General features: G+C 51.6%; 6 protein-coding genes across 6 annotated transcripts; 4 read left to right on the plus strand and 2 right to left on the minus strand.

The window, feature by feature from the left end:
• Positions 1-1,510: 1,510 nt before the first annotated feature.
• On the plus strand, positions 1,511-2,893 carry Z518_02822 (adenylosuccinate synthase; the record flags this gene model as incomplete). Its single annotated transcript, XM_013419848.1, has 1 exon — positions 1,511-2,893. The coding sequence occupies one exon, from the start codon at positions 1,511-1,513 to the stop codon at positions 2,891-2,893; it is 1,383 nt and encodes a 460-aa protein (XP_013275302.1).
• Positions 2,894-3,627: 734 nt separating this feature from the next.
• Z518_02823 (uncharacterized protein) lies at positions 3,628-4,227 on the minus strand (the record flags this gene model as incomplete). Its single annotated transcript, XM_013419849.1, has 2 exons — positions 3,628-3,929; positions 3,990-4,227. The coding sequence occupies 2 exons, from the start codon at positions 4,225-4,227 to the stop codon at positions 3,628-3,630; spliced, it is 540 nt and encodes a 179-aa protein (XP_013275303.1).
• Positions 4,228-4,822: 595 nt separating this feature from the next.
• On the plus strand, positions 4,823-5,845 carry Z518_02824 (uncharacterized protein; the record flags this gene model as incomplete). Its single annotated transcript, XM_013419850.1, has 1 exon — positions 4,823-5,845. The coding sequence occupies one exon, from the start codon at positions 4,823-4,825 to the stop codon at positions 5,843-5,845; it is 1,023 nt and encodes a 340-aa protein (XP_013275304.1).
• A 781-nt stretch (positions 5,846-6,626) lies between these two features.
• Z518_02825 (uncharacterized protein) lies at positions 6,627-8,033 on the minus strand (the record flags this gene model as incomplete). The annotated part of the gene is made up of 1 exon (XM_013419851.1): positions 6,627-8,033. One exon carries the CDS (start codon positions 8,031-8,033, stop codon positions 6,627-6,629), a length of 1,407 nt encoding a protein of 468 aa, XP_013275305.1.
• A 900-nt stretch (positions 8,034-8,933) lies between these two features.
• Positions 8,934-10,277, plus strand: Z518_02826 (uncharacterized protein; the record flags this gene model as incomplete). Its single annotated transcript, XM_013419852.1, has 4 exons — positions 8,934-9,376; positions 9,423-9,740; positions 9,791-10,059; positions 10,126-10,277. The coding sequence occupies 4 exons, from the start codon at positions 8,934-8,936 to the stop codon at positions 10,275-10,277; spliced, it is 1,182 nt and encodes a 393-aa protein (XP_013275306.1).
• Positions 10,278-11,001: 724 nt separating this feature from the next.
• Positions 11,002-15,414, plus strand: Z518_02827 (uncharacterized protein; the record flags this gene model as incomplete). The annotated part of the gene is made up of 1 exon (XM_013419853.1): positions 11,002-15,414. One exon carries the CDS (start codon positions 11,002-11,004, stop codon positions 15,412-15,414), a length of 4,413 nt encoding a protein of 1,470 aa, XP_013275307.1.
• Positions 15,415-16,408: the final 994 nt, after the last annotated feature.

The raw sequence follows: 16,408 nt of genomic DNA on the forward strand, positions 1-16,408 counted from the left end.
TCCAACATGGGCGGCCAGCCCAGTCAATGAAACGGTGTTTCTCCTACTACACCCTTTGCAATTCCTCTGGTGTCTTTTGGGAAAATTTGCATGTCGGACGTAAACAGGATGCTTGGACTATATAGATCAGACCGGGGCGTCGATATGAGAACCTTCAGTTAATTTTTTTTGGTTTCTTCTCTCAAGACATCTAATTTGCTAGGATACCATGGATGGACTTTCCTTTTTGGGTGGCGGGATATGATGGGATCGAACACTTGAGTCTTCGGGAGCACGAATAAAAATACTATTGGGACGTCTTATGCGATGAGATATACGAAATAGTCAATAATGCTATTGCAATTGCAATTGCAATTTCCTTTTGTCCCCCTTTCTCCTTAACACACCTCTCTCCTCCCCGGTCACTATAACATCGTTCTCCGCCTTCTCAAACATCTCTCTGAATTCACATAGTTTCTTCTGCTGCGTGACTGCGGTTTGGGGATTGGTTCATAGTGGTCTTCTTCAACGACAACACTCGTTTTGGGAGAGATGGTCAGGTTGTGGTATTGTATTGGGGGGTTTGGTTGTATATCGGAAGGAAGAAAGCGTTTGCGCTGGTTGAGACTTGGTCATTGCTTTGGATTTGGTTGACGCCCATACAATATCAGGATATAGCCTGGCTGATTCAGTCCCCCAGAAGGAAGTATGTTCCTCTCCAACACTCAAGTGACGGAGGATCCGAAGGTAGTTGCTTCATACTCACTGAACAAAACTAATGCGGAACGAGTCTGGAAGTTGACCGAAGATCTTGTTGGTCAAAAGTTCGCGTTCGGAATCACTGATCTGAAGAGGATCCTGGGCGTATACACAAGCAAACTCGCTGAACACGAGAGCGCAGAAACCTTTGTAGACTCCGTGTGAGGAAACAGCAATTAGTAAATGAAACTAATTAAGCAGGGGCATTGTTCATGTTGAATAACAAGGAGTCGCCAAAAATGACTTGCTGAGATGTCGACTTTCTTCTGCTGCCGTAGTGATGGTTTGGATTGACGGGTTTTTGGTGAAAAGACAAAAACAAATGACCGACTTGAAATGACCTGTATAGGTCATGGGACATCAAGAATCGTGGACACGTTGATTGGCGGAACTCTCTTACTTGGCCGAGTTCGTTACGAAAATTTCCGGTACCGTTTCCGGTCATTTTCAGCCCCACCAGTTCTCCAAGAATTCTCTTTCGCAAACTTGAGATGCTCCCCCCACCATGGCCATCGACGCGATTCAAATCCAATTCTGCGCGTTCATTTCTTTTCTCTCTTTTTACTCTCTCCTATGACTGAATAGAAACTCTTATTTACAATTTGGTTCACCATGATAGAAACTCCATCCGTTTGAAATTTGGTCTCCCTCACAAATTCCTGCCTTTTACTCCTCCCTCTCTTTTAACTTTTCCTCAACTCCACTCCGACATCGCTCCTCGCGCTCTCTGGACGGACACATTGACCCAGTCGGATAGACTCCAGCTCCGAGAATGCCAGTCACTCTGGTTCTAGGCTCGCAATGGGGCGACGAAGGCAAGGGCAAGCTCGTCGATATTCTCGCTTCTTCCGCCTCCCTCGTATGCCGTGCCGCTGGTGGGAACAATGCCGGCCACACCATCGTCGTCAACGACGTGACCTACGACTTCCACATCCTCCCTTCCGGCCTCATTAACCCATCGTGCAAAATCAATCTCATTGGAACCGGCTGTGTCGTGCATATCCCGAGCTTCTTCAAGGAACTCAAGGCGTTAGAAGACAAAGGTTTGCAAGGTGTACGCGAGCGCATCTTGATTAGCGACCGGGCGCATGTCTGCTTCGACCTGCATGGCGTCGTGGACGGCATCGCAGAGGACAAGAGCAAGAACATCGAAGGCGGCAAGGGCATGATCGGCACCACTCGCAAGGGTATCGGGCCTTGCTATAGCGACAAAGTAGCGCGCCGCGGTGTCACGTTTTGGATGCTCGTCAATGAGAAGCAGAGATGGGAGCGGCGATTGCGAGACCTCGAGGCCAACTACCGCAAGCTCTATGGTGATGCGGCGCTGCGGGGCTACAACGTCGAAGAGGAGATCAAGAAGCTGAGCGCTTTCCGTTCCGAACTGCAGCGGTATGTCGTTGACCAGACGCCTCTCCTTGCACAGGCCGTCGGGACCAAGGGCGTGGCGACCGTGAGCTCCAATGGCCAAGTAGCCGGCCCACCGAACATCTTGATCGAAGGCGCCAACGCCTTGCTCCTGGACATCGACCACGGGACTTATCCCTACGTCACTTCCAGTAACACCGGTCTCGGCGGCGTCTTCACCGGCCTTGCCGGACTCTCGCCTCAATCCCTCTCCGCGCCAGGAAGCGACATCGTGGGCGTCGTCAAAGCGTACACCACGCGCGTGGGCTCCGGACCATTCCCGACAGAACTCGACGCCGCCATCTCGTCCGTGGACGCCGAGTACGGCGGACGATTACAGCGAGTTGGGCGCGAATTCGGCGTGACGACGGGCCGGAAGCGACGCTGCGGCTGGTTCGATCTCGTGCTCGTCAAGTACTCTGCCCACATCAACTGCTATACCAAACTGAACCTGACGAAGCTTGACGTGCTGGATGACTTTGAGGAAATCCGCATCGCCACGGGCTACAAAGTCGACGGCCAGGTCCTGCCGAGTTTCCCTGCTGACCTCGACGCCATGGAGCAATTGGAAATCGAGTATAAGACCTTCAAAGGTTGGCAAACGAAGACTACGGGTTGTAAGTCCTTTGAAGACCTGCCGCCCCAGGCCAGGGAGTATGTTGATTACATTGAGCGCGAGGTTGGCGTGCCTGTGAAGTGGATCGGCACGGGGCCGAGGAGGGAGGATATGATTGTTCGAATAGAATCATGAAGATGAGGGAGAAAGGATGGAGATGTCAAACGAGTTGGCATCTGGTGGGTATTTTTTGGGAAAGGAGGGGTTGGGGGGGGGGGGGGGGGGGGGGGGTTTGCTAACATGCTTGAGCACTCGGAGCTCACAGACGCTGTGCTCTAGATGTCAACTCATCCAGCACACCTTGGTCCAAGGTGTTGAAAATATGCTACAAGCATAGAAAAAGATGGAAAGATATCCAGCCTGGACGGTCACACAGCTGACCTACCCCGACAAAACCTGGATTTCGTTTTGAATCAACAGCTATGAGAACAGCTGCTTTTTGAATTTTGTCTTTGTACATATGTTCTCGGGGATGATTGGCTTGGTTTAGAAAAGAGAACCACAAAGCCTTCCCAAAACCGAACAATATCAGGCGTGACCTGCATGCCCGACACGACCTGTTCATTAGACCATGTAGTATTCCTCCTGTCCCACGTTTCCCCCATCTCGATGAAATATTTCCATCGTACAAGAAGGAGGTTCGGGACCAGATCCCATTCGTGAATCCCGGGGATACAATGCACCTCGACTCGTCTGACACAATACCGATTGACTCGATGACTCCGACACGGTCCATGATCTCATTTCGACTGTGGTGTTATGCACCTGGTAGAACCTCGATAGAAAGAAAACACAATGATTTGTCGCACCCGTGGCTCCCACCCTGCATGCAAAACGGAGATCATACTTGTCCATTCATGAAAACTCCTTTACAGCACAGCAACAACGCCAGCAATGGCAATGACAGCCGCTGCAAAGCTTCCCACTTGCTTGGCATCTACGGCGGCATTGTCGGTTGCTGAACTACCGCCAGCGGTGTTGGTAGCGGAAGCCGATCCACCGCTTGTTGCCGTGACAATACCCGTTGAAGCAGCCGCGCCACTCGATGCTGACGTGACGATCGTGGTAGTACAATCGCAGTCGGAGTTGTAAACAGCAGTTGTGTAGACGAACGTTCCGGAGCTGGCGCCGGTGGTTTGGCTCTCGGAGGTGGAGGTTGCTGTGTAAGGGGCTGGACAAGGCATTTGGGTCAGCTATCTGTTCAAGATGTGGTGGACATTGTACGACCTACCGACGGAGGACCCTGCGGCAGAACAGGTCGAAAGGAATGCCGATTGTGCTACCGATTGATTGTCACCGCACATGCTGGCAATAGCCTCTTGGACATCAATGGCATCGTCACCACAGATAGCTGAAAGATCGCCAGGTTCATCTTGTGTATTGACAGCATTGAGCAGACAGGCAGGAGGTACATCTGCGAGGACTCGAACGGTGAAAGCGAAAACGGGTAAGATCAAGGAAGCCTTCATTGTGACACGCGGATTTCGTATTAGTCGGGAAGATTAGGTCTGTTAATGGACGCGTGAGGTTGGAGTTTGCCCGTGGAACTGAAGTCGATGTTGAAGGAGTGGAAGAAAGAAGGCGCCAAAGAAGGAATGACTGAGAAAGGAACGCTGCACAGAAGCTGCGGGTTGGGTCAAGTACAAAGAGAGAGAGAGAGAGAGGTGAGTGAGTGAATGAATTAGAGGATTGATAATGAGGTTGTTGGTCAGAACAAAAGGCGCCCCTGGAAGTTGAAGATGGAAAGATGGACCTGAGCATGGCAGTCTGGGCACCTGATACGGAAAAACGTATCCCCGATTCTGCAACATGTCCTTAGTCGCTCCGACCTTCGATCACCGATATAAGTCCATTTGAGGATTCGGATTTGCACCACATTCCTTGTATTGAGAGTCGGTCCAGAAGATAATACTCACTATATGACCATTTTCGGACCCTAGGACCTCATCTCGCTAGCGACATGACGAAGATAGTCTACCTGTGCTATTCCGAGATCTGATCACAATACTCTTTCCTCCTGTCCTGAGAGTATCCTCTGATCATTCCAGTGTGCACGCGTGCCCGATGAGGCCGAGGCCTGGGCCGAGAAGAAAACTTCCATATCTCCAACAATGGAATCTCACGTTCGACGTCTGGTCGACCGGACCTGGGGTACTGCCGCTCCTAAACCCCCCCAATCCCCATTCAGATATCGTCCGTCTCACTCATCATTGCATTTTGGCAGAGAAATTCTCCACTTGCGACCTCTCACAGCGTCTCTTGATCGCCATCTCTGGCATCCCAGGTAGTGGGAAGACCACGTTGGCGGCCTCCGTCGTCGCCGGCCTGAACAAACTACACCATGAATCCCGCCGCAAGAATTTTCCCAATAGCCCCGAGCGCGACGCGCGACGTCCTGACCCGTCACAACCGGACATCGCCTTGGTGATCCCACTGGACGGATACCATCTGACCCGCAAGCAATTGTCAGAGATGCCGAACGCGGAAGAAGCCATCTTCCGTCGCGGAGCGGCATTTACCTTCGACGCCAAAAGCTACGTTGATCTGGTGTCGAACGTCCGTAAGCCGATATCCCCGGAGACGCCTACGATCCACGCGCCGAGTTTTGACCACGCGGTCAAGGACCCTGTGGCGCACGATATTGCGATCCCGCCAACCACCCGCATCGTGCTGTTTGAGGGCCTATATACGGCGCTTGACGCCGATGGGTGGCGCGACGCCCACGCCTTGATGGACGAGACTTGGTTCATCGAGGTGGACATCGAAACGGCCACGCAGCGCGTCGCGAAACGGAATTTCGCCGCTGGTATCTCCAAGACCTTTGAAGAGTGTTTGGCTCGCACTCAGCAGAGCGATATGCGCAATGCTCGCGACATCCTTGACAACCGCCTGCCCGTCCAGGAGATCGTGCCCAGCGTGGAGGATGAGAGCTGGCGCGGCGAGCAGGTCATGAAAGTCGAGGGCGAGCTTGAGGAAAATGCACAGCGACAGGAGGATAACGATGTTGACGAAGTCAGACTAAGAAGGGAACGAATGATGCGCATGGATAGTATTGCTGCGTTGGCGGCGGATGGTGTCGGGCTGTGATGTGATAATGATGTGATATGACTCTGAGGAACTACACGGCTTTGTATCTGTAATTGTCGATGCTAGAATCAGCAATGTTCCATATACAGACACAAATCTTGAGAAAGAGAAAGGGGGGAGTAGCGATCAGATATCTGATACCGCCATCAACGCCGCTTGACGTCCAGGGTAATTCTGAAGGGCCGCAAAAAGGGTCAAACCAAAAAGGGATGGAATAAATCAAACATGAACATCACCACCGGTTGAATAGTCGATGCCATTTTTGTCTCCAAATAGAGGCCAAAACTGTGAACTAAATCTAAGCAGCAGACAGAACGGACCAGCCATAAGCCCTGCCATTGCTATGGCCCAATAATCATAAACACCTGAGTGACCAGACCAGATTAATTCAGCAACTCAGAACTCTCTTTGGTGCTGGATCTGCTTAACACTTCCATTTATTTTGAAATAAAAAAACGGAAAACAAAACAAAAGCGACCATCCAGAAAAGACTCCGTTCGTACATGTGGTAATTCAAAACACAGATGAACTTTTATGACCTCTCCAGGAGATTCCATTGTACAGGAATCTGCATATCGTAAACTCATCGTGAGATTAAATTTTCCAGAGCCATTGACTTGCATGTCAATCCATGCTGTTCAGCAGACTGCGACCAATCTGCAATTCCATGGTCGGAGGTAAAAGGGGACCTTTGACTGATGTTGGGCACACATTCTGAGTCAGTAGACAACCGTAACTCGATTCGTCCTCCACGGGGGCCCCATTGTCTAGCAGAGGTGGATTAAGCACTTCCCCGAACAACATCGGGTGAAAGGCCGACCGCCGCCCACCATTCATCTGGGATCTCTTCCCTTCTTTGCATCCTCTCCAGGATGACTCCAAAAACTTCCAATTCAAGCATTCTCTCATTTCCACGCGCAAGATCTCTCTGAATTGCTTCAGGAACCGACTCATCGGGTCTTGGAACAGGCTCTCGCCGTAACCTGCCATGGCGTTCACGAATCTGTCGCACTTGCTCCTCGGTAATACCTGAAGGAAGGTCCAAATCGCATGAATCGTCGGCCCCAATCTCTCCGAAGCTCGTGGCCACCGTGGTCGCTTGGGATGAGCGATTGGAGCCCGACCGCGAATCGGGCCGTGAGGACAAAAAGGAAGTGGCTGTACTAGATCGTCCAGGTTCCATGGTGTTTAACAAAGTAGCCCAATTTTCTTCCTCGGGCGTGTCAGATGTTGGGCTTGGACTTCGAAGTCGATCTCCAAGTCCATCAACTCGTGAGCCTGATACACCAAGTGGGCGCGGGGACATGTGGCTCACACGTCGGAGAGGGGGGTATGACGCCTCCAAACTTTCCGGCGGTGGTGTATCCATTAATCCATCTCCGGGATTGGCTTCCGATCTTCGGGATCTGTCATCCAAAGGTTGGGATGCGGCACGAAAAGCACCATGCGCCGGGGCAAAGCCGGGGGTCAGTGTGGCGTTTTCATTGTCGTCATCGTCTCCATCGTCGAACCCAGCTCGCTGGACCGCGAGCGACCAAGGCGATCCCGCGATGCCAACTCGTGTACCGCCAGCGGGACTGGAGACCCGCGTGGCGCGAGCACTGTGGAATCGTGTGCGGCGAGGCGGTTCTGACTCCGATTGTGGGGTTGCCGCGACCTCGAATCTAAGGCCCGATTCTCGAGAAGGGCGAGGGAGATGTTGAGCGATGGTATCATGAGAGTCGGACAACAGAACTTCGATGCCAAAGTTGGAATTTACGTCGTCCAATGAAACATGACCAACATTGGCACGTAATCGGCTCAGGAGCTCGAGATCCAGATCATGCCGCGGTTCCGGCTCCGGGGGGATGTGGTCATTGTTGTTCCTCCTCGCCAATTCGCGGTCTAATTGATTGGTACGAGCGCGATGTCTCTGGCGGAGGGAACGAAGGCGCTCCAGTTCGGCATCGAGATCAAAAAATTCGCGCTCAGCCTCACGTTGCTGGCGCGAAGGGAAAGTAGTATTTCTTTGCTCATGTGCGATCTCTCGACGACTATCGCGTATGCGATCTATTAGTGAGCGCGATGAGGAATATCGGCCGGGTCGCGCGGTGGATTCGCGACGAATGGTGGATCGTCTTGTAGCTGCGATTTGATCGAGCTTTGCCGCTGCTTGATCTGCAGCAATCTCTTCAGGCTCTCGGAACATACTAAACGAGGCAAGAAATTAGCGAATGAGCCGTCGGGCTTGGATCCACCATCATATTGATGTTGACACCGGACACGCGCAGGCACCAAAGATGGGAAGAGGGCGTTGGGGGGAGGGGGGAAAACAAGGTGAGAAAACTTACGGCAAACCCATGGCGTCGGTCGTGGGTCGCAAGGCGCGCAGAAATGAGGAATGCAATTGAAGGAGAGAGCGTAGGAGATTGACAAAGATGGGAGAGACGCGACAAAGAATGAGATAGGAGTGGAGTGGAGGATGAAATGGGAGAATTGTAGATGGATTGTTGTTGGTTGGTTGATAGGGAGGGAAAAAGGGCAAATACCCGTAGGCGGGATTCTGTGGTGCTGGCGCGGGCGGCGAAGGCCAAGGGGGGAGCCTGGCGGAGGTGGGAGGAGACAACAACAGATGCAAGGATGTTGCAGGGCAGAATGTATGGAAAAAAGGGTGGCTGGAAGTCATTAGCCGCCGCCAGTCGAGCATTTGTGCAAGTGCAGCTGCCGCTTTAGGCTCCGTCAGGACCATCTTGGCAAATGCTTGGCGTCGACGCACCTTCAAAGAGTCACAATGCAATAACGAACTCTTTCACAATCACTTCGTCCCGTGGTCACATGGGACACAAAAGTCCAGTGTCAAGCTGGCCTCAATACAGTCTTCCAGGGCCCTGTTCAATGGTCGTCTATCGCCTCAAGCACAAACGGTCCGACTGGTCCGCTCCCCGAAATACCCCTACCTCGTATTCGCATTATTCACCTCTGCCGAAAACTGCTTCTTACCGTTGTGACACAAACTGTTCCCTTCCCTCGAGATATTTCGCCTCTTACATGATTTCTCCTCCGATTTGTTGACTTCTGTGCTTTTCGCTGTTTACTTTGGCCACGCTCAATGGACCCCAAATGGTTTCCACCTCCAAATCGGGCTCTCCAATCCGGAGGAGGAAGCATCTTGGCTGCCCATGGCATTGGCACGGCCGCTTTATTGCTTCCTCAGGGCCGTTTCCGCCATGTCATAGTCGTCCCGCCGCTGGTGTGGATTGCTTACAATTTACGGCAGCATACCACCGGCAAGACAAGTGAGGACTACCTGACCGCCGTCCACGTCTGCATGGGGTGTCTCAAATGGATTGACTTCTCCGTCTTGAGGGTTCCCGAGCAGTCTCTTCGTCGTGTACGAGCCGATGGAAGTGTAGAAACGGCCGAGGAAATACAAAATATGACAGTCTGGTCGAAACTTCGATGGCTCTTGGATCTCCAATCGACCATGCGTGGCATTGGATGGAATTGGAGGGTCAAAAATGTTGATGATGTGCCCCCAGATATCTCGCGGAGGTGAGACCCATTCTTGCTCCTGGATGCCTGTCGCTGAATGGTATAGTCGATTTGTGCTGGAGCAGGTCATCCGAGCCGGATACTGCTTCGCGTACATCGACATTCATGAATGGTATATTCGTCGGACACCATTCGGCGATGGCAGTAGTGGTCCTCCTGACCTCTTTTCCATCCCAATTGGCGAGCAAATCTTTTGGGCTTGGTTTCGAGCCTGCCACAGTGGATTCACCCTAGTTTTTGGCTACTACCTTTTGGCGGCTATCCTCGTTGGCTGTGGTCTGTACCGCCCTCAATCATGGCCGCCCATGTTTGGCTCGTTCATCAGGAAAGGCTATACCATGCGAAACATTTGGGGCTATTGCTGGTAAAGACGTCTAAGATCGAGCGTTCCCCTTCGCTAACCATTTGTCGGAGGCATCAATTCCTCCGCCGAACTTTGGAGACATACAACTCGTGCCTCATCACTCTTTTCGGGGTCAAAAGAGGTTCGTTGGCGTCGCGTTATTTGCAGCTTTACAACGCTTTCTTCATTTCGGCTCTGATTCATCATGTCGGTGCCCTGAATATCCCTTACTCTTCATCCGTGTGGGATCAATTTATTTTCTTCATGATGCAACCCGTGGCAATCACCATAGAAGATTTTGCGATATATCTGGGCAAGAGGGCCGGTTTGAAAGAGAGTTGTAAGTACCCCAACTTCTGGAAAACATCGTCTTTGGGACATTTTCATTAAATTATATCCCCCACAGGGAAGACTAGAGCAGTTGGATATGCTTGGGTATGGTGTGTGCTGAGCTATACTCTTCGATTTGCGATCAAGTCGTTTATGGATGTTGGATTGGGCAGTGCCCGACATCCTTTCGTAGAGAAATTCAGCATCATGGACCGCGTTTTTGGATAGAATTGTTGCGGTGTGTGGTGGCGGGTATTTGGTCATTACAACCGGGCCATAGGGCGACTTGTAATTGGGTTCTGTAATCCTCTCAGCCATCATTTTCCCGTTATGTAGCAATAGACATCCACTCAGGCATTGACGATCAGATAAGCGGTCAAGCAAGACACTCCGTTGACCTGCATAGAGACCACCAGTCAGAGGAGGCCGCAATTATCCCAGCAAGTCGTGGGACACCTTGGGGGAAAGAGGGTCGCGTGCTACGACGCGTCGAGCGGGCCGAGCCCAAAGTGCGGTATCGCCTCCGCTAAATTTACACCTGGGCGGGTTGACTATGACTTGACCTGCAAACAAACCTCAGCCAAGCCAATCTCGTGCCTCTACCTGCAGCAACTGTGCATGCACTTCTTCGTTTGCTTCATGTTCAATGTCCCTCTCCATTAAACTGCTCCATATGCTCATCTGAAGACATCTAACCTACCATTTGGCTGTCGCCTCCGTCTACGGTCTGGCGGTCGGCGGTCGGCGGTCTGCGGAAGTCGCTTTGCCCCTAACACACGCCGTACCTCCTTGGATGCCACGGGAGACAGTCTCAGCGTCTTGCGTTGGGTCTCTCTGCTAACCGCCGTCCGCTCGTTATTGCCAGAAAAGACCACGCGGTCGAGTGCACAGATGATGAAACATTCCGAGGCCCTATCGAATCCTTAACGTCTTCCCTTTACCGACCTCAATAATGCCTGCTCGGACTGCCGAATCTCCAGATGATATACCCGCGTCCAGGGTGGTCGAAGGCCTGGGCTTTAAGGCCAAAGGACCCAAACCTCCGTCTAGTCCGACCAAGAAAGAAGAGAAAACCAAAGCACAGGATGTCGCAGAGTTGAAAGATTATCAATTGGGCGATTGTCTGGGCAAAGGCGCCTTTGGTTCCGTTTATCGAGCTCTGAATTGGGGGACGGGGGAGACTGTCGCAGTCAAGCAGATCAAGCTAGCCGATCTCCCGAAGAGTGAACTGAGGGTGATCATGCTGGAGATTGACTTACTGAAGAACCTGGACCATCCCAACATTGTCAAGTATAACGGATCCGTCAAAACTCCCGAAACCCTCAACATTATCCTGGAGTATTGCGAAAATGGATCCTTACATTCCATCTCCAAGAATTTTGGGCGTTTCCCCGAGAATCTCGTCGCCCTCTATATGTCTCAAGTCCTTCAAGGATTGGTCTATCTCCACGAGCAAGGGGTCATTCATCGGGACATCAAAGGAGCCAACATTCTTACCACCAAGCAAGGTCTGGTCAAACTAGCCGATTTTGGCGTGGCCAGTCGGACCACCGGCTTACACGAGTCGAGTGTCGTCGGAACTCCATATTGGATGGCCCCCGAGGTTATTGAACTGACAGGAGCCACCACCGCTTCGGACATATGGAGTTTAGGATGTACTGTGATCGAATTGCTGGACGGCAAACCCCCTTATCATGCGCTCCAACCGATGCCCGCCTTGTTTCGAATTGTGAACGACGATCATCCACCTTTGCCACAAGGGGCATCTCCCGCTGTTTTGGACTTTCTGATGCAATGCTTCCAGAAAGACCCCAACCTTCGAGTATCAGCCAGGAAATTATTGAAACATCCCTGGATCGTCAATGCCCGAAGAACAGACTCGGACAGACCCAAGAATGCCACCGAGTATACGGAAGCGGTCAGAAGCGTCCAGGAGTGGAACGAGGCTTTGAAGGATTCTCCGAATGGCAATTCCATACGCAAGAATTCCAATGCCTCGACAGCCAGTCCAATCCCGCCAGCCAAGGATTTGCTTCGGCTGGCCAAATCACAGACGAAATCTCCTATTCCTCCCCTCAATAAAGATGGTGGCGCCACCAGATTTCGTTCTTTGGAGGAGGCGGATGATAATTGGGACGATGATTTTGCCACGGCAATCTCTCCGAGCACGTTTCAACTCCCACACTTACGGCCTCACGATAATTTCGGTGGGATGCTGTCATCCGAAAGGTTAAAAGCATTGGCGGCCATGGAAACCGCAACAGGGAAGGAGAATGAGGTGGCCGAAGACAAGGATTCCACGCTCAAGGCTTCTACATCTACGGACGGGGAGAGCGTTAAAACTGTGCGACTGGCAACAGCAACCAAGAAGCCTGAAATTCGTCACGCTCGACATAAATCTGAAGTCCCGCCGAAATCCCAAACCAAGCCCGTACCGGCGCCGAGAAAAGCATCGTTACCTTCTGCGCGTCAATCTACCAACCTTTCCAAGAGCAAACCTCCGCAGCCCAAAGTCTCGTTAGATGAGCCTCCAACTCGGCGATATCGAGAAAGCTCCGTGGAAGACTTCTCTGATATCATTCAAGGGAACGAGCTGACTCTGGATACTAAACTGGGCCTGATGCAGCTGCAGAACGAGGGGCCGCCTTCCAAAATCCTTGACTCGCCCACTGTGACCGACTTGATGCTAAGCATGAGGCCTCCAAAGGCTGGCGAAAGCCTCAAGAAACCTCCAGTTCCAAGGAGCAAGTTGTCGATGCGACGGACAAGATCCTCTATCGAGATCCAGCGTTTTGCGGAGAATGAGGACGATGAAGATTTCTCCGATGTCTTTGCCCAAACCGCGGCCGTATTGGAAAAACCCGACAGTGAGGATGGTTCGGAGTTGATGTTAAATTCAAAGATATCGAACCTGTCTTGGCTTCCGGATGCCGAAGACGAAGATGATCCATTCGCACAGCTCGAGGAAGGCCTCCCCGAAGTCGATCTCGAGTCCAACATAGCTCGAGATAAGCATGCGCGGCTTCGGACAGACGTGGAAGTTTTGGTGGACCAGCTCAAAGTTATGCAGGACGACGATGCTTTACTACAAATCTCCGAAGACTTGATGAACTTTTTCGACCTCTTCTCCGAAACCAAAGGTGTCATTATCAGTGCACACGGTGTCCTCCCGATTCTTGAAATACTGGAGGACTGCATGCGTCTTGATATCGTTCTCAACCTCCTGAAGATTGTGAACGCCATCATTTTCAATGATGAAGAGGTGCAAGAGAATTTGTGTTTTGTCGGTGGCATCCCCAAAATCAACAAGTTTGCGTCCAAGAAGTTTCCTCGAGAAATTCGCCTCGAAGCTGCCGCCTTTGTACGCCAAATGTATCAAACGTCCACTCTCATCCTTCAAATGTTTGTCAGCGCCGGCGGTCTGACAGTTTTGGTGGATTTTCTGGAAGACGACTATGATGATGACCGTGAATTGGTCCTTATTGGGGTCAATGGGATCTGGAGTGTGTTTGAGTTGCAGGGATCAACCCCCAAAAATGACTTTTGCCGAATCTTGTCTCGAAATTCAGTCTTGGAACCTTTGTCACTGGTCCTCAATCGAGTCTTGCTCGAACCAGCCGATTCCGGCGACCAGAAGGAGCTGGCAGATTTGTGCGAAGGTCGAATCGCCAGTATTTTCTTTGTTTTCTCGCAGGCCGAGAACTATGTCAAGGAACTTGTGGCGGAGAGGACTGTTTTACACCGCGTCCTGAAGAATCTCAAGAGAATGACTCCAGCACATCAGGTGACAATGTTGAAGTTTATCAAGAACCTATCCATGCTGTCGACCACCTTGGATGCACTTCACAACTCGAATGCCATCGACGTTCTGGCCGAACTTCTCAGTAACAGTATGAACAAGCCGCATTTTAGGGAGATGTCGAATCAGATCCTAAATACGATTTACAATCTGTGCCGATTATCGAAACGGCGACAGGAAGATGCAGCTTTGGTTGGTATCATTCCTATTCTTATCAAGATCGTCAAGCAAGAGAAGACTCCGGTCAAGGAATTCGCTTTGCCAATTCTGTGCGACATGGCGCATTCCACCAGAGCCGCTCGTCGAGAACTTTGGCAGAACAAGGGTCTGGCGTTCTATGTGTCATTGCTGTCAGATCCTTACTGGCAGGTAACAGCACTGGATGCCATCTTTACATGGCTCCAAGAAGAGACGGCTCGAGTGGAGGACCATCTCCTAGAAAACCAAAGCTTCACTTCCGCAATTGTTCCCGCCTTGACAAGCAGCAAATCGACCTCCTTCGAAAACCTCTTGGAACCGCTCCAAAAGCTCCTGAGACTGTCACCTCCCCTCGCCGCGTCCATGGCAAGAAGTCCGCAATTATTCGAGACCCTCGGCCAGAAATTGAGTCACAATAAACCAGCTATCCGTCTCAACCTCCTGCGTATTATTGGCAGTATCTGCGACTCGACGGAAGAAGGCTGTTACCTTCTCGACCAGTACGGGCTGCATGATGTGATCCGCGAACTTTCCTTCTCTGACTCGGCAGTCCTTGTTCGCAGCATGGCCAGCGAACTGATACGCTCATGCGAAGAAACTGACAATGTTAGTATCAAGAGCGGACAAGGTGGAACTACAGCTCCCAACGGTGCTCGAAGAAAACACCCAGGCTTCCAACGTCGTACCAGTTCCACTACGCCTCCACATCTCCTTGACCGTCAAATGAGCATGCCTACTTCCCCTCAACTTGGACGCTCGGAGCGAGCTAGCATAAATATGTACGACGCGCCGGTTGCACAGACACCTCGACGGCAACGCAATGGTGTGTACGTCAATGGCGCGAGCGTGATGCGGCCTGCTAGTCGTGATGGGTCAACATATGTGCGGGAAAATTCCCCTGCGTTCGCCATGCCGAGTCTCACCCGTGCCAATACTGCCAGTGCAGTGACTGAAATGGCCGTCAATAAGAGCAGGCTTCCTCGACAATCCACAGCCGGGACTTCAATAACAGGGCGTCATCATCGCCTCTCAAGGCAAAGCACTCGCGAGAGCATGATTGGCGCCGCGGAGAGAGATTCGACCGTGCGTACACATCAATCTACGCATAGTCACAGTAGTGGAGGAAATACGCCCATTACATTGACGCCTGTGGCAGAAGGGAAGGTCCGCAAGGAGACGAGGCATGGACATACGGGCAGTGTCAGTCAAAGTAGTGGTGGTATCATGGGGGGGAATATGAGGCAAGCTCTACGTCCAGGCTCGCGACAGAGTCAAGACCAAGGCCTAGGACGGGGACAAGTCGAAGTCACGGTTGCGAGGAGAACGACAGCCAGAAGACATGGCCCTGGGGATGAACGGTGGAGTTAGAATCCTGAATGGGAGAGAATCGTGACCCCTTTTTTCTTTTCTTTCCTTTCTTTTTAAACTCTTTTGCTCGCTTGGGACTGTTGTCTGAGATGGTCTGAGGATCCTGAGTGGGAACTTGATGAGCCATGAGCATAATGTTGAGATGTTCGATGAGATGATCAACCCTCAATGAATGGTCTATCCGAATGGTCTATCTGTACGGGAAAAAAAATAACACCATGGAAAGCAAGGGGCGCAAGCCTATGTGTTTGCCTGAAAAGAAGGTTGGTGGATTGATCCTTTCGCTGTTCCTATTCCTTCGTCGAAAGGATATACACGTTTTAAGGGCACTCGAGGACTGAGATCGTAGATAGTGTTGACTTTTAGACCTACGACTTGAATCATAGACGGTCGAACAGAAATCTATGTTGGAGTCACGAATAATCGAGATTCAAGCCGAAAGTCAAGCCCTTCCTTTCTTTGTTCGTGCTCCCATACCGCCAGGCGTCTGCCTGCATGAACGTCCTGAGAAACAAAGCGCGATTTCGAACCGAAGTCGCCATGGGCCCAGCCGGGGAATGCACTCCATTGGTACCTGATGCAGTGAGATCGCGGGCTCCTCTATGCAGGTTCAAGCTTACTATCGGTCTGGAGCCGTAGATCACATTGCAGATAGAAGGCACACAAATGCTTCCCCCAATATCTGTCCCGACTCCGAGCAGACTCTCTGGGAGCGCAGCCAGGCATCCTTCGGCCCCCTATAGTACTACCAGCGATTAAGGTACGTCCGGCCGAACACGCTGTTGTCGTTGTCCCCCCGTCATGATAGCTTGAGGGAGGTTTGCTCTCTTGCCGAATACCACCGTCAGTTGGCTCAGCAGAGTATTCTCCTGCTTGAGCTTCTCGAGGAGAGCCATGGCGGGTAAAGACGAGGTAAATCGACGCCGAGCGTACCTCGACCCTCACCCGACCCGGGCCCTTTTTAATCACTGCTCGCCTCCTTCACTCACCTTCA

The sequence above is a fragment of the Rhinocladiella mackenziei genome (assembly GCF_000835555.1).
Source record: "Rhinocladiella mackenziei CBS 650.93 unplaced genomic scaffold supercont1.2, whole genome shotgun sequence".
NCBI lineage: Eukaryota > Fungi > Ascomycota > Eurotiomycetes > Chaetothyriales > Herpotrichiellaceae > Rhinocladiella > Rhinocladiella mackenziei.